The sequence below is a fragment of the Micromys minutus genome (assembly GCF_963924665.1).
Source record: "Micromys minutus genome assembly, chromosome: 16".
In the NCBI taxonomy this organism is placed as follows: domain Eukaryota; kingdom Metazoa; phylum Chordata; class Mammalia; order Rodentia; family Muridae; genus Micromys; species Micromys minutus.
Genome location: NC_137985.1, coordinates 53,419,072 through 53,436,834, shown reverse-complemented (window position 1 = coordinate 53,436,834; position 17,763 = coordinate 53,419,072). Strand labels below are relative to the sequence as shown.

Below are 17,763 nucleotides of genomic sequence, written 5' to 3'. Positions count from 1 at the left end.
CCAACCGCTGGATCTGCTAAGTCAGTGATATCTAAAGGGAAGTCATGGACACGTTACAGTTTTATTGTTCGTTGGTTTTGGCAACCTATGTCAAAAACTAAGGGTGGAGTTGGGCCTGCTAGTTCTCTGGTCACAACTTTCCCACCTTGTGGGTCCCAGGCACCATTGTAGAAGTAATTAGCTTCCAGGCACCTGGTTCCTCTTGAGGAAGCTTCCATGACCTGGCCAACTTTACTGAGCACATACTATATACAGATTGACGTGACCGGAGTTTGAGTGTGGGCTGCACAGTGTCTGCTGCGTTCCCAGCCACCAAGCAGGGGAGTCAAGCCTGAGAGCACTGCTTGACGCAGATGACATTTCCTTATGTCAAGACTTCTCTGTGGAGGAAGCTTCATGTTAGCTTTCATGATGTTAGCTTACATGTAGGATGTAGCTCCTGGCCTTGTGGGAACAAGCAGCCGCAAGCCAGCAACTTGAGCTGCACAAAAGTAGACACAGAAAGGGTCTGGAATTCAGGGCCACCATCAGCAACACAGAGAGTTCCAGACCAGCTGGGGATACATGAGACCCTTTCCATGACAAACTATGGTCAGAGCTTGTGAACAAGAGAGTGGGGTCACTCTGAATAGAGAGAGGAGAGTACCCTCTCTCATGTTCATGAGACTAGCACCCCAGTGAGCCAGAGTTTGGACATCCAAAGTAGGGTTCCCAGCACAAGCACTACCTCTAAGAAGCTAGCCCATGCCTTTACCTGTAAAATGGGAGGGCGGGGCTGGCAGTGTAACTCAGTTGGTAGAGCACCTGTCTAGCAAGCACAAGGCCCTAGGTTTGATTCCCAGCACAGCATAAGGCAGGGATGGTGGTATAGCCTGTAATCCCAGCACTCAGACAACAGAGGCAGAAGGATCAAGGAAGCCATAGTGATCCAAGGCTATATAGCAAGCTCATGGCTAGTCTGAGCTACATGAGAACCTGTCTTGAAAATAGTAATTATGGGATCTGGAGAGATGGCTCAGTGGTTAAGAGCACTGTTTGCTCTTCTAGAGGCCCTGAGTTCAAATATCAGCAACCACATGGTGGCTCACAACCATCTGTAATGAGTATCTGTATGCCCTTTTCTGGTGTGTCTGAAGACAGCGACAGTGTACTTATATGTAATAAATAAATCTTTAAAGTATATATATTTTTTTTAAATAAAATAATAATTATTAATAAATGATTTTAATGGAAATGGTAATGCCCATGTCACAGGTTACATTGTTCTGTGAACTTCAAGCATAAGGTAGAGCTGATGTTTGTAAGCTCCTCATTGCTCAACTTGTGTAGGTCTCACTCACACAGCCTGTTTAGGTCATGATGTTTACATCTAAGATTCCTGGGCATCTCCAGTTTGTAGCTTCTTGGACTTGGAACAAGTTCGGGTGTGGGGATGTTTGCAGTTAATGACCACTGGCTCTGTGGTCCTCTGGTGGGGACTGGTGTGCCGGTGCTCCACACAGTTGGGAGTCTTGACTCTTACGTGTCTGTTCCAATCATCACTGAGATGTAACGGGCCTGTGCCCTGAGGAAACCGCCAAGAGGAGCAGTGATGTGTGTGTGTGTGTGTGTGTGTGTGTGTGTGTGTGTGTGTGCCCGCGTGCTCGCATGCACTGGGTTTCATTTCTGAGGAGCTGTCAGCCTTGGTGTCTGGTTTAGTGTTCTGTGAACTTGACACAAGTTAGACTCATCAGAGAGGAAGATGCCTCAGTTGAGAAAATGCCTCTATAAGATTAGGCTTTGGGCAAGCTAAAGGACATTTCTTAATTAGTGATTGGTGGCGGTGGGCCAGCCCGTGGGTGGGGCCAGCCCTGCACTGGTGCTTCTGGCTCCTGTAAGAAAGTAGACAGGAACAAGTCTTGGAACCAAGCCAGTAAGCCGCACTCCTCCATGGCCTCTGCACCTTCCTGTCTCCAGGTTGCTGCCCTGCTTAGGTTCCGGTTCTGACTTCCTTCAGTGAGGAGCAGTAGTGTGGGCACATAAGCCAAATAATCCCGTCTCTCCCCAAGCTGCTTTGAGCGTGGTGTTTCATCACACCGATGATAGCCCTAAAAAGACACTTGGATTCTGTTTGTTTTTCCTTGTTTTGAGACAGGATAACTCACTTTCCTGGGGCTCCACACCTCAGGGTGCTATCTTCCTGTGCCCTGCCTTCCCGGCATTGGGATTGCGAGCGTGTACCACATAACCCAGTTCTTCCGCTCTGGGGATGCAGTGCATGTCCTCACACTTATGAGGCAAGCATTTTGCCAACTGAGCAATTTCTCTAGCCAAAGTGTCATTTTTAGATGAGATTTAAAGAAAAATGTTACTTGCTTAGCAATAGCTTGACATAAAGTAAGCGCTCAGTAACCAGTAGCTACCCATCACTGCTGTTAGGTGAGAGAAGACATCCCATGAAGAGAAAAGGCACAGGCTGAGTCCAGAGATAGCAGAGGACAGTGAAGGCTGCACCTTGGCCAAAATAAAGACAACCTTGCAAATGTAGTATGCAACGTGAGCTGGGCTGGACCGAGCCGACCCGGGAGGGCCATTCCCAAGTAGAGCAGTGAAGCAGGGTGCCCTGGTGGGGTGGCTGAACAGACAGTAGGCGGCCAGCAGAAGGGACATCGAGCTCAGCTCTGCTGTCTGGAGTGGAGGAGCCAAGTTTCAGCCCAAAACTGATCATCGAGCAGAACCTGTCCTAACATCTACTTCTTTCCAAAACCCCTTGAACGTCTCTAGCCGAGAGCCAGGACCGGAGCTGGAAGCTGGGAGCCTCTTGGCTGCTGGCCATTTGTCTCCCCATTCTTCCCAGTGTCCTTCCCTTCTGTCAGAGAACATCATTACTATGCTAATCTTGCTGGCCGTCATTTTAACACTGACCTCTGCTAACCTGCCTTTGCAATTGCAGGGACTGTGTTTGACTTCTCTAAAAGTAACCTTAAATTGTAGTCTTGTAAGAATTCCAAAGCTGTACCCTTCACTCCCTCATCTAATGAGGTTATGACCAAATGCTCATTATAATTGCTTTAGACTCCTTTTAATTTTCAAGCTTATTAATCATAAGAAGAGTTATTTAAAATTGCATAAATTAATCTTAGATTAAAAGCCCATCAAAGCCTGGAAACAATTAAGAATAAGTAGGATTTCCCTGGGGCAGCAAGTTTTATTTTAATATTGTAGTCAGGTGGATATCAGAACCTTGAAGTATGGTAGTGATTAATGTATGCAAAATTTAAATGAGATTTTTTTTAAATGGCAAGTCTAAATCACTTATTGACCCAACTGTAGGCTTAAGCCGCATTGTCTGTCATATGTTGGAACTGTTTACTAATCAACATTTTAATTACCGAGTGTGCTGGCAGACCCTAGGACAAACAAAATCCTGCATTTCAGATGGTTGCCGCCAAGTCTCTTGCCCAAAGGTATCAAGAAGATGAGAAGATGGAGGAATGAGGGACTGATTCAGTCCCCAGCACAGCAGGGGTACCAGCAACTCTCCCACCTGACGTGCTGGGCATCCTAAACACTGTCTAGTGTGTGGTCCTGGGTTCCTAGGTCTTCTCCTTATTCATGTTAAGAAGGCAGATGTTTCCAGAAGGAAATCTGACTGCACTTCAGGCAAAGTCAGGGCCCTGGCCTTGCCCAGTTTCCATGTTCTCCGAGTTCTCTCACCTGCCCCATTATCCAGGAAGCGTGATCAGGAAGGATTTCTCTGTGCTGTAAATGGTGGTCTCTGTGGAAGGAAGGTCAGTAGTAGGGTCACTCAGAAGGAGCTGTGTGGAAAGGATCCTTGTGACCAGTGAGCTGTCGATGTCTTGTGAAAGTTCTGTGAGGTCAGAGGTCAGGCAGAAAGTCCAGAACTGTACTGTAAGTTGAGGCTGATCACTCCTATCCTCCTCGGGCTTGACTTCCCCCCATCCCCCTTTGCCCTTTGGTTGTGCCTGTCTTCTAGATCCTTCTACATCATATAGAAGTCCTCATTCTTAATGGACCCTTGACATTCCGTAAGGTGGATATGCTGTGTTTATTTAACCAGAGCTCTGTCCTAGAGCATGTTAGACCCTCAGATGCCTGGGTGGGGCGGAGGGAGTGATTGCAGTCAAGCCAGACGACCTGAGTTCAGTTCCTGGTACCCGAATGCTATAAGAAGAGAACCAGCTCAGCACCCATGCCATGACACATGCATATATTCAAACATACATGCATGCATACGTACATACACTTAATTTTTAAATTTTTTTAAGACTTTATATACATTTTTAAGGCGGGATATGTGAAGCCAGTTTCCCTGTCTCATTTGATATAAATTGCCAGCCTTTAATATGATCGAGTAGTAAACGTGTCTGTTTGATTGGCATTTCTTTTGTTAGGTATGAAAATAAACTCTTCAGTGTCTGTTGCGTCATTTGCCGTCTCTTTGCTTGGCTGTCACTGTCTTCCACGTGGTTGGATTCCCTGACATCCCACAGGTCTGTGAAGGCACCTTCCCACCCCTGGAAGTCTGTGTCCCCTTCAGGCAGTTTTCACAGTACCAGAGGGGTCCTCTGTGTGCGCCCTGACGAGCCAGCACTGAGGCTGCTCCACCCTCTGCCTCTTTATTCAGGGCCTAACTTCCTTTTGTCACAAAGCAGCCTCTGAAATTGCAAAGGCAGAGAAGGGACTGAACTTGCTTTAAAGCTGCCTGTAGACGTCGGGAATATTTATTTTCTCTATTTGTTTTAAGCCTGGGAAGACTGTGTGGTTTGCTCAACACTGTCCTGATGGGGCCCTGACCAGCAAGCGTGCAATGCCCCTAGCCCTAATGTGCCATTAATGATAGGTTAATGTGCAGTATAATGTTTTGGGGACCATGGGTTCATTACACTTCTGAGTGTGAGGTCTTTCCACAGAGCGCCCAAGGTCCCATTGCATTATATCATGCAATAAAAATACCCTTTTCATATCACACACTAATAAACTGTATTTGAAATGCTGTCTGAGGGCATCGCCGTCCTGACTGTAAGCTACTGGTGAGCTCAACAGTTGGATTCCTTGTTTCTAACTTGCACTTTTCTTACATGGGCTGCTGAGCCCAGGAGAAGTCAGATTGGCCTTGTTTTAGAACAAGTTAGATCTTCAGGGCTGAGGCTCCGGGGCCAGAGTAACAGCCCAAGTGGAGATGGAGCTTCATACCTGGAGTCCCAGCCCTTACTGCCCACCTACTGCCTGAGTGCCTCTGTCAGGTCAGCAAGTCAGGCACAAACTGGATCATTCAACTGACATCAGGAATCATTTCCAAGCTGGTGCCTGTTAGAGATTTACCTCCAGTGAACAGAAGGGCCTCAGAATCAATGAGGCAGAAGTGGGGTGAGTGTGTGCATATGTGTGCATGTGTATGTGAGTGTGTGTATGTGTATATAAGTATGTGTGACTGTGTGTATGTGTGTATAAGTATGTGTGTGAGTGTGTATATGTGTGTGAGTATGTGTATGTATGTGTATGTGAGTGTGTGTATGTGAGTGTGTGTGTGAGTGTGTGTGTGTTTGAGTGTGTATATGTGTGTATGTGTGTGTGAGTGTGTGTGTATGTGAGTGTGTGTGTGTGTGTATGTGTGTGTGTGTGTGTGTGTGGCAGACTACTGTCCCTGCATTGCATTAACACCACCATTTCCATATCAAAGTTCAGCGGCTCTGCCTATGAAAGGAGTTATCTTTTTTTTTTCTATTTATCTGTTTGCCTGCCTGCCTGCCTGTCTGTCTGTCTCTCTGTCTATGTCTGTTTTTAGCTGTGTAACTCAGGAACTCCTTGTGCATCCCAGGCTGGCCTCAAACTCAGTCTTCCCTCCCTTAAGTGCGGAAGTCACAGGCATGCACCATCGCTGCTTTCTCACAGGCCTTTGGAGATCACATGGGCCCTTGACCTGCTTTAAGTCACATGCTACTCACTGCTGTATTCGCTGAGTGAGAACAAAAGGCCCAGGTTTGGAGCCTCTCCACTTCAGATCCCACATCCACCTTGGCCAAATCATTTAACACGCCTGAGCCGAGTTTTCTCACGGATGGGACAGAATAGCAGGGGAGCTCTACGAGGTCCTGGGCATCTGTGAGAACGAGCACCTGTCCAGATGCTAGTGCCCGGAGCGTGCTCGGGCCATGTCATCACTGAACAGCCACCCCGAGAGCAAAGGCAATGGAGACAGAAGGGGCCTCTCGGCTGGGACACCAGCATGACTCGAGCCTGATGACCTAAGTTCGATCTCTGGGACACACATGGGAGACAGAGAAAGCTGACTCTTGCAAGTTCACATACATGCCGTAGCATGGGTACACATGCTTATACACACAATAACAAATGAGGGAATAAAGAACAATAGAATAGTTTGGAAAAGGCCTTTGTCCTAACCCCTGACCACAAAGGAGCGTGCTGTGGCTGCAGCGCACACAGCAGCACAGCAACCAGAGGAGCTGAGGCAGGGTGTGTGCTTTCATGTTTGGGCAGAGGAGGTGGGGACCTGTGGGGACTTTTGTGTTCGAGAATCCTGGCAAAGGACTTCCGCTAGGGAAAGCAGTTTAAGACCAAAGGAACCATGCTGAAGGGAGAGGAATAGCTAGATTTCAAAGATAACTTGGCTTTCTTTTAAGGGCTATAAACCTTTTGTTTTCAGATGCAGGGTCTTTCAGACACATAGGTAAACCTCTTAGGGGTTAAATCTGTCTTTGGGGCTACCAGGATTTGAAAAATGTTACCCTGTATCAAGAAAACCAGAAGTGACAAGTTCATTTTAAAAGCCTGGTTTGTCATTGTTTATCTAATTTTCAGAGTTGACACAGAAAATTAAACCAGCTGACATTCACTCTCCAAAGCAGCTCTGGCTCATTTCCCTGGCCCTCTCTACCTGACCTTGCCACCACAAAATGCTCTGAAGCCAAAATATAAAACTTCCTACTGAGTTTCTGAGCTGTTCTGAAGTTGTTCCAAGATTATGTCATTGGGTGTTATCTCTAATGTTATTAAAAAGCAAAGTGAGGCTGTAAATCCACTCTGAGAGATGTTTCTTTCTGTCTCCTTCCACCTTGATCGTAAATCTTAGGGGTGACCAAACTCTTCAGAGGAAAACAAGAACAACTTAGGCCCTAAGTGACCACAGGCCTTTACTGAATTTATAGGGTGGCAGGTCTCTCTGCCCCTGTGATATCACACATTTCTTTCTAGAGAATGTTCCAGAAAGACCATGGACAAAGTGATATCTTTTGCTGTGCTTAAGTTTGGTGTTCCAACACTCAGGTGACAGGGTGTCATGTCAGATTTCAAATGTTTCATATTCTCCTCTCATTTTAAATAGATTCTATACATCTGGACTTCCAGACTTGTCATTTATTATTATTATTATTATTATTATTATTATTATTATTATTATTATTATTAAAGTCCTTGGATGGGTTCTTGTCAGTGAGCCTTGTTGGTTTCTCCTCTGTCACCATGTGTGGGGCCCTGCATCCATGGGTGGCTGACCTCTAGCCCATGCTTTGGTTTCATTCTCAGTGCAGGGTTTCGCTGATGGGCACTGCTCTTAGCTCTGGCCCCAGTCTTCCATCTGAACTGCCTTTCCTTCGTCCTTCTATATTTGGTCTTCAGGGTCTATGGATGTAACCCAGTTCTCTGACAGGAGCTTGGAGACCTGAGTTCAGATCCCAGCACCTACATAAAAGGTGGGTGTCACAGCCTGTGCCTCAATAATTCCAGCACTGGGGACCCTGTCCCAAAAATAAGACAGAAAGCAGTAGAAGTCCACTTCTGGCCTCTGCACGTGCTCACACACACAAATGTATTCCAAAAATGAAAGTAGGTTTTCAAGCCAAGATCATTGGACTGAGTAAAGCCTTGGGGGCAGACCAAACTCAAAGCTTCACATTGTAGCTTAACATTCAGACTCATAGTCCAAGATAGAGGTGTCAAAGTATAGTGGCCATGGACGGCAGAGCACCTATAGATCTGAAAGCAAGCAGTCCCTCTAAATAGAAAATAAACCATAAACAATATTTTATATAAACTGTGAGAAGCAATAAGATCCTTTGCTCTTAAGTTAGAAATGAGGGTGGGTGTCAAACTGTTGTCAAAATATCATCTTCTGAGAGCACCAAATAACTATGTGGTAAGGTTAGGGCAGGATGTCTGCCCAGCACACAGGAGCCCTGAGTTCCATCCCCAGCACAAATAAAGCTGAGTACAGTGGCCCATCCTGTCCCAGCACAAGGGAACCTGAGACGGGAGGGGTGGAAGTTCAGGGCTATCTGTGGCTATGTACCAAGGACAGACAAGCTGGACTACACAACCCTGTCTAAGATGAGAGGGAGAAGGAATGCCACAAAAAAGGTTCCACAGCTCTGAAACCCTGACTTAGCTCCAGCCAGTGCACCCTCCCCCACCCCAGCACCCTCACAGGGATCTTGGCTGAATCCAGTTCTCCCGGAAAAGCAAAACACCATGTCACCCATCTGCCTGCCTCACACTGAAAGTGACTTGTAACCAAGTGAATTGTGAACCCTCATTATTCATCCGGAGCGTGACCCACCACACCACCTCAGAACACATAGGTGGCCCACTCACACCCACAGAAAGTCCATTCCAGGCTTCTGCAAGTTTAATTTTCTTCAGCCTTACCTTGCAAAGCACAGCAAATCAATAACAGAATAGCTAAGTATCAAAAATCCTTGCATTGTGGTTTAGAAAATACTGCTCAGGGCTAACTGGATTCTGTTGATTTTTATTTGCTGCTGGACCATAAAATGATCTTAACTTTCAACCAGTTTGCTGCTGCCGCCGCTGCTCCTGCTGCCATTCCTCCTCCTCCTCCTCTTCCTCCTTCTCTTCTTCCTCCTTCTCTTCCTTCTCTTCCTCCTCTTCCTCTTCCTCCTCTTCCTTCTCCTCTTCCTCTTCCTCCTCCTCTTTTTCCTCCTTCTCTTCCTCCTCCTCTTTCTCCTCCTCCTCTTCCTCCTCCTCCTCTTTCTCCTCCTCTTCCTTCTCTTCCTCCTCCTCCTTTCCTTCCTCCTCCTCTTCCTCCTCCTCCTCTTTCTCCTCCTCTTCCTTCTCTTCCTCCTCCTCCTTTCCTTCCTCCTTCTCTTCCTCCTCTCCTTCCTCCTTCTCTTCCTCCTCCTCCTCTTCCTCCTCTTCCTCCTCTTTCTCTTCTTCTATCTCCTCTTTTGTGGACAGACTTTTTGAGGGGGAAGGAAGTACAAGTCTATAGTTTTGAATGGAAAATATAACATGGTTTTTTTTTTCTTTATGGCAGGATATGATTATGTAGCCCTGGATAGCCAGGAACTTAACTTTATAGACCAGGTTGGCCTTAAACTCATAAGATCCAAGTGTCTCTGCCCCCTCAGTGCTGTGATTAAAGACATGCACCACCACACCCAGAAACTGATTGCTATTAGTCCTTTGTATTATAAGCAAGGTCTGATGCTTTGGGCCTTTCTTGTCTTTTAAAGGTTTAGCTTTGTTACAGTTAGTTATGCTCATTGAGAGTGGGGCCAGCATACACACCCGTGTGCAGGGCCCAGGAAAGTCAGGAACTGGCTGTCCCTGGAGGTCCAGACAACTGTGAGCCACCTGGGAACCCAATGTCATGCTCTTAGCCACTAAGCTGACTCCTCCACCTCTGTTACTCCCATTGTAATAGTGTAAAGGAGCTCAAACACACACACACACACACACACACACACACACACACACACACACCAGTATGAGGCCCCCAAAGCCCTGTGGGAACATAGTGACAGACAATAAAAAGACAATCAAATGTTGTCTGTTTACAGTCTGCTTCTTCTGCTAAGAAACAAGAGAGGCTGTTAGCAAGGTGGGGTTTCAGCAGCCCTGTTTAATGGGATGACTCTTCTAGAAATAAGACAAGACTGTGGCTTTGGAAAGTTCAGAGTGTGGTTCAAGGGCTGGGAACCCACGCATGCCCAGCTCTGGGAAGTGTGTTCATCAGTATGGATGTAAGCAAGGCATATGGAGACCTTGCCCACGGCCTCCACCCATCCTGGCCTCATGGTCAAACGCATGGAATGAATATCTCTCTCCGTGTGTCTGTCTTTCTCTCCCCCCCCCCTTTCATCTTTGCTTTTTCCCCCCTTTCATGCATGACAGTAGACAAAGGAGTACTGACACACGAATGGCTGTGTAGCCCAGGCTAGCTCTCACCTTCCCACCTCTGCCACTCTATGCAGAACTCAGCCCAGCCCAGCTTGTAGGTCTGGTGTATGGTCTGTTTCTCCGGTTGCACTTGTGCTACCTCTGCCTCTGCTTCCTTGTTCAGCCCTGACATTCGTGTCTCTAGCAATATCTCCCAGCCCTTGCTAGTGTAGTGGAAAGGCCTGTGTGTCCTCAGGGAGCCCCTCTTTCTGTCTCCTCGTCTCCTTCCTTCACAGCCTTGCCAGCATCACTGTCGTGTTTCCCGTGATTTCCTGTTTAATCCTTCATTATCTGTTGGGTACTTAAGTGTTGTTTTAGCTGATTTCCACTGTCTGTCAGCTCCTGGGGATGTCATATGATAGGGTTGTAGCCCTGAACCCCAAACATGCTGGAAGATGCCAGACTGCTGAGCTCCACCTCCAGCTGTCCATCATCCATGCTGAGTGCACATGGAACAGCATGTGGTTGGGGTAGTCCTTCCTTGGTTTCGTTCTGTTTGGTTTGGTTCAGTTTGGTTTGGTTTGGTTCGGTTTGGTTTGGTTTGGTGGTGCTGGAGGACCTTGTGCATTCTCTCCCACTGATCCCAGCTCTCAGCATTCAACTTCAAGTACATGTTCTGAAAATCTAATATACCCCAAAGGTCAGAAGTTTGTGAGCCCAGGTGTGATGCCAGCTTCTTCTTTATCAAGGCCTGTGTTTTCCAGGCAGACACTTGGCCAATAAGCTGTACCTCCAGCCCTCCTAAGTTAACAAGCCTGTTCATAGACTCACTCTGCAACCCAGACAAGGTTTGAACTTGTGATCCCCCTGCCTCAGTCTCCCAAATAGCTGGGATTGTAAAGCCTCTGCTTACAGACCTGGCCCTAACATAAGCAGCTCATAACTACCAGTAACTCCACGTCCACTGGGTCAGATGCCCTCTCCTGGCCTCCACAGTCACTGCACACATGATGCATACATACCCACACACAGACATACACATATGTGCATAATTGGAATCAGATTAACTTTAAAATGTTTAAAAGAATAGCAGAAACATTTTATTTCTCCACCTAGCCACTTCAGTATGCACCAAGTGCTTACATAAAGTGCCTGTGGTAAGCACAGAGGACAGATGTGCCACAAGGACTTTAAAGCCATGGTCTCAGACAGTCCCCACCCCACTGTCAGCTGGCTGGCCACGTGCCTAGGCTCATGGTGCACCCCAGGATCTTATACTCAGGTACAGTCTGAGTAGGACATTGTAGCTCTGTGTGTTTCAGATCACAGTGCACACACAGCCCACACACACGTCTAAGGTCTGTAGCAGGTACAACAGATTGAATAGGTTCACCAGCTTTACCCCTAAGACCTGCAAAAAAATCATAACACAAGGTGTTCATTGTGGTACTGTGAATTGAACATAGCTGAGCACATGTGCTTTTATTAGGTGAGTTTTAAAAATACAGAATTAAGTATCCCTTACCAGAATTGTAATGGAATGCCTCACTCTCTACAGGTCTGAGCGCATGTAGATCCTAACAGCCCTGACTCATACTGAGAGGGGAGGTGGGACCCTCGGGAAGATGCCTATCACCCTCCCCAACAAACCTCACAGTCCCTCCTCAGACACTCCGGCCTGGGTGCTGGCAGCCCCATCCAGCACCTTCCAGCAGCTTGGTGAACTCGGCTGATTTGGGTTATTACGAAGAGGCTGAGCCAGCCTTGCCTGCGCACACAGGAGCTAAGCTGTCCTTCCCCACCTAGTGTGGCTGCTGGGAAAGGGTTCTCCATGTGGGTGAGGCCTGGATCCACCCCAGCCTGAGCACAGGCTGCAGGGGAGGGGCATAGCCAGCCAGCTTTGTCGGGGGACTTTGTGACAAGGACACCTGTGGCAGAGTGTGCCACAGGAAGGGTAACAAGGTGTCCTGGAACAGGCAGGACAGACAGCTCCACTGAGAGAGCGCTGGGGTTTGCTGTTGCTGCCAGCCAGGCTCTGACAGCAGACAGACAGCGTCTGTCCTTCCTGCTTTGAAGCCAGCCTTTGCTGCAGGCAGGTCATTGCCTTCCACCCCATCCCACTAAAGAGAAAGTTGTGTGATCCCAGGGTTGGGCACTGGAGACAGTGGAAAGAAGGGTTCGACTCCGTGGCCTTAGACGGGTGCCTTAATCCTCTGAGTCTGTGTTCTCGTCTGTGAGATGGGAATGATGTCCGTACACAGCGGAGCAGCTGAGGAAGTAGCTGTTGATTGCCAGTGCCCGGCACATGGTCTGAGTGAGGAGGAGGCAAGTGGTTTTACCACAGAGTCGGTGTGCACAGGCACAATACTCCCCAGACCAAAAGGACAAAACTCAGGAAGAGTGTTCTGCTCTTAACCCACCCTTGTCCCCCACCCCTGCCCCGTCTCTCTCTTGCCCTGGTCCAGAGTTTCTGAAGCCTTAGTATAGGAGAGTTCAAGTCGGCTATGTATAGATGCAGAACAGCCAGTGCTGTGGACAGTGAGAGCTTGGTGGGTGGAAATGGACATACGTGTTGCACACACATTTACATTGCTCTCCCATGTCTCAAGCACTGTGTGGAGTCCTGTCATGAATCAGACATCACACCAGGCCCTGCAGCCCAGGTACAAGCTCAGTTCAAATGTGTCGTGTTCCTTAGCAACTTTACACAGAATAAAGGTGGACGCCCCAAAGGGCAAATTCTTATAGAACAAGAAACTCAGAGCCTGACTAATGGCAGACAGGGAGGACCTCACTAAGCACTGGACTGGGTTTCATGTAGACTTACCCACTATGGTAGGCAGGCCTGGAGCCCCAGTCTTGCCTTGCACCAGCCACACCTGTGCCTTTTGAAGAAGGTTCTGCAGGGCCTGCTGTCTCCATTGCAGGGAAGCATCTTACTGCAGAGGACTTGTGAGCAGGAAGCAGAGCCATCAGCTGAGAGCTGGGACATCAAAGACCAGGAGCAGTAGAGGGAGGGGGTGACAACTCTTCCTTCTCACATAGCAGTTGTCCTGTTACCTTTCGCCCCCTCCTCCCCCTCCTCTCCTTCCCTTTCTTTTCTTCCTCTTTGGAGGGCGTCTGTAGCAGATGATACTGGCTCTCTGGTTGTTGGCTGCTCATCTTGCTCACTCCACGGACCCACTTTTGGACACATCCTACGTCCTCTAGCCCCGATCTTTCGCCTTCATTACATCTTTATCCTCTGACCAGTATTGTTGTGGAAGACTTCAGCTCCTGCCAGTTCGGTTGTTGCATTTGGCCCTGTGAGAACAGGAAATGAGAGTTCCCACTGCCTGGTGAGGAAGCCCGCAAGAAGCTTGCACACAGAGCTGCTGGCAGGCTTTGTGTGTGTCTCCTGCAATTCGCTCCCTTATCTGCCTCTCAGATACCTACCTGAAAGCAGGCAGCAGAGGCTGGGGACAGAACCTGTTGTCAGTGTCTTATGTAACGATCTAAGTTCCACAGAGAGGACATGCCTCATCAGCAGTACTCAAGAGATGGATTCAGCCCCCAGGCCAGGGTCAGAAAAAGGCAGGTGCCTCCACAGAACCAGGTGGCCAAAGCCTGGTGTTCCCTCTACTTCCCAACTATCCAGGGCACCAGGCAACTCGACCCACTGTGCAGTCATCAGCCCTTCCTGGGCTGAGGAGGGATGCTTTCACTCCCTCCTCGGTTCCACTCTGCCTGTTCTCAGACAGATGATAACCGTGATGCAGCATATGGCCCCAAAGTCACCCAGCATTCTGTGAAAGTGACACTGTCACTCTGGGCTTGGGGGGAGGGCCCATCCTCCTGAGCACAGCTTATGTCTTTGTTCTTCAGAAGGGCACAAGGTCACCTTTCCCAAGTCCAGAAAATAACATGCGCAGGAATTCATGAAGATTCTCTATCTAGGCAGCCATGTGAAAGCAGGCAGAGGCTGGACAAATGCAAACAGAACATATGGAAGACAAAATGGAGCGCCTCTGTCTCAGCTCCCACGGCTCCCAGCATCCTGGCTTCAGTAGCCCTTTGTTGGGGTCCTGGGCTCATGTCTGGAAATCCCACAGAGTGTCATGAGGAACAGTATGTACCCAGCTGGCTTTAGGCATAGCACTGGGCCCTCAACTGGGCACAAGCTCCAGAGACATTTTTCTTACCATGGTCAGCCAGGCTGGAGAGCCTGAGAAGCGTTCCTCCCTCCCCACCCCCAACTCCACCCGGTCCTCACGGAGCCTGGTAAGAGCTGGGGCCAGGACACAATAGAGCCACATGATCTTAGCCATGGGGCACGCGATGAGGCTATTGCTGGGTACTGGGATGTTTAGAACACATTCCTAGGGCCTGGCTATTTACCAAAGCCACAGGTCACAGCCAGGTATACCGGGAAAGTAGCTCAAAGCCCTGTGAGCCAGCAGAGACAGTCTGAGGAAAACAGGTGTGGGGAACAGGAGAGAGGCAGATGGAAGGGAAGAAGCAGGAGCTGGGGTGGACATCAGGGGTCCTCCATCTTCCTGTCCCCTTGTCAGTTTCTGTGACTCCCCAGAGCCTGATTTTTATGAAGGCTGCGAAGTTTCTGGTGAAAATTGTTGGTCAAGGATGCTCCTTGGTGAACGGAATGTTTTCCAGTCTGGTTTCCTGCTGTGGCTCTGACAGCCCTTGTCCTTGTTTGCTTCTGGCCTTCCCTGGACGCCCCAGATGACCTGAGATTGGGAATGTTGATCTTAGCGCTTCGGAACAGAGGGGAGGCTGCTGGGTAAATATACCTAGCCTGGCTGTGTGCTTAGTAGGTTAGTGCTGGAGAGGATTGCGTTGGAACTAAACCATCCCCTCTGAAGAACCGTCCCCTCTGCCCCGAACTGGTGCTCCCTCACCCTCCTCTACAGCCTCCTCCCTCTACAGCCCCTGGTCTGTCCTTAATTTGCAGACTGTGATTCACTTACAGGGGAGCAGGAGACAAAGGAGGAAACTAACAGGGATTGACAATGCCTGACAAGATGGTTGTTTGCTATCTGGGCAGCAACTGAGCCGGAAACCTGGCCACTCAGGGGCCAGGCCTTAGCCCAGTAGCTGTGGCTTAAAACTGAGCAGAGAGCCTCAGCTACCTAGTCTAGGAAATGGGCTTAGCCTGCCTTTCTTTGTGTGTGTGTGTGTGTGTGTGTGTGTGTGTGTGTGTGTGTGTGTGTGTGTGTAGATCAGAAGACAACTTTCCACTAATACCATGTGTGTCCCAGAGATCAAACTCGGTCCTCCTGTTCCCTGCTGAAACATCTCAAAAGCCCTCGCCTGCCTCCTTCCATGTAGGGTTACTGAAAAAAGAAATCAGGGGCCAGAGAGATGGCTCAGTGGTTAGAGCACTGACTTCTTCCAGAGGTCCTGAGTTCAATTCCCAGCAACCACATTGTAGCTCACAACCATCTGTAATGGGATCTGATGCCCTCTTCTGGTGTGTCTGAGACAGTTACAGTGTAATCATGTATAAAATAAACAGACAAATCTTTAAAGAAGAAATCAGGCCTAGACTAGAGCGCATCCTGGAATACAAATGCCTAGCTGTCATTTTGTCTGTCTGTCTATTGTTGGGACTTTTTATTTGTTCTTGTTTGGTTTTTTTTTTTGGGGGGGGGGTTGTGTTTTATTTGTTGATTGGTTTTGTTTCATTTGTTTTTTGTTGTTTTGAGACAAGTTTCTCTTGTATATATCCCTGGCTACCCTGGCTGTCCTCCACCACTACCTGGTGTCTGTCTGTGTCTGTCTGTCTTTTCATAACAAGGTCTTAAGCAGCTTGAGCTAGCCATGTCTGATCTTGAACTTCTTTATTTTATTTATTTATTTATTTATTCATTTATTCATTCATTCATTTATTTCATGTATGAATACACTGTAGCTGTCAGACACACCAGAAAAGGGCATCAGATTTCGTTACAGATGGTTGTGAGCCACCATGTGGTTGCTGGGAATTGAACTCAGGACCTCTGGAAGAGCAGTCAGTGCTCTTAACCACTGAGCCATCTCTCCAGCCTGATCTTGAACTTCTGATCCTCCTGCCTCTGCCTCTTAAGTTCTGGGGTCACAGCCATGCACCAGCACTCTGGCTTATATGGTACTGAGGACCAAACCCAGGTCTTGTCATGAGCTTCACCCTCAGCCCCAGGCCTGGCCTGAGGACTGCTGTCACACCAGCTGCCTTTCCCCACAGGGCCACCCATTCATCGTACAGTTCAATGATGGAAACTCCACTGTGGTGTCCATGTGGGTATGCCGAGCGCTCGAGGAGAGGCGGAGCCAGCAGGGGCCCCCATGAGACCTCAGCAGGACATTGACCACCGAGGACCAGTCATCAAGGAGAACAAGCCGGGACCCCTCTGTCTGCTGTCCTGGGCCCGCCTCCTGCTTTGACCTCCTACTCTACCTGGGAGTCCTCAAGAGGGCCGGCCTCTGCTGAAGCCCTTGCCCTGGTGGGGAGGGAGCACTGATTGGCAGGTGGAGATGGTGCAGGGTTGGGGTGATGAGGTTGTAAGACTATGACCTCACTCCTTATCTTCCCATACTGTTCACTGTAAACGGTGAAGCTCTAGCAGCAGCACTGATGGAAATAAAAGTATTACTGCTCTGGATTGTGTTTGTTTCAACAAGTCTGTAGTGCACATCCCCCTAAGCAGAGACTCCGGCAAGGCCCTGCCACAGCTCAGGGGTCATGAGAAACCAGGGCTCAGAGGTACCCATGTCAGGCTCCATGGTGAGGTGTACTGAGGCCAGGTCCAGACCCTAAACCTCTCCTGGACTGGCGCTGGCTACAGGCCCAGCATCAAAACAGCACTGACCTTGACTGTGGCCTTGGGTAGCTGAGGGAGAAGCCAACACCCAAGAGTAACATGCAGGAATTCAGAGCCTACAAAACCCTTCCCACACCCAGCACCAGCTCCTCTGCCACAGCTGCCTCTCCATGCCTATGACTGCTCACCACTCCTCCCGGGACTTGGGCCACTCATGGCCACCTGAGGTAATTCTGCAGCCACTGGAGGAAGTGTGTCCCTCCCTCTTTTGCCAAAGATGGAGGGAAGCACTAAGAGTCCAGTTTCTACTGGTGGAAGAGACAACTCAGCGTGTTCACACGCCAGCCTCCACCACCATCCACACCTTGTCCACACTGTCACTTGTGTGGCAGTTTCTTCCCAGAGCCCAAGGGAGACTGCCGAGGGACCTTGGTTCACCTGTCCCCTCTGCCTCCCCGCTTTGTGTCTGAAGGCTTTCCTGAAAGGGTAGTACCAGGAATGGAGACCAGGCCCATTCACACCCTCGGAGAACCTCCTACCTAATACAACAGCAGTGTCCCTGCAGGCCCCACCCCTCCCCTGGGCCATCCTGCACTTGGCAGCTGGAGAGTTTTGTTACAACACCAAGCAGAGTTTATCCTGATGTTCAGAGCTTCCCAAGCAACTCAGAACAAGCCCAAGGTCAGGCTGTGCCTGCAGAATTCAAAAGGTAGATATAAAATAAAGAAAGGTTGTGACAGCCTGTACTCCCAGGCCCCAGGAGAGAGGGCCCCTGAGCAAGCTGCCTAGCTAGACTTGCCTAATTGGTAGACTACAGGATCAAGAGATC

At 48.9% G+C, this 17,763-nt stretch overlaps 1 protein-coding gene across 3 annotated transcripts in view; it reads left to right on the top strand.

The window, feature by feature from the left end:
- The window catches only part of MAP2K5 (mitogen-activated protein kinase kinase 5), a 207,423-nt gene extending 190,650 nt beyond the window's left edge, over positions 1-16,773 (top strand). For all 3 annotated transcript variants that reach the window (XM_080930288.1, XM_080930289.1, XM_080930287.1), the window contains one exon: positions 16,358-16,773. In XM_080930288.1, coding sequence (XP_080786414.1) covers positions 16,358-16,462 — 105 coding nt within the window. In that variant the 3' untranslated portion in view covers positions 16,463-16,773. The remainder of the gene's footprint in view (positions 1-16,357) is intronic.
- The last annotated feature ends 990 nt before the right edge of the window (positions 16,774-17,763 follow it).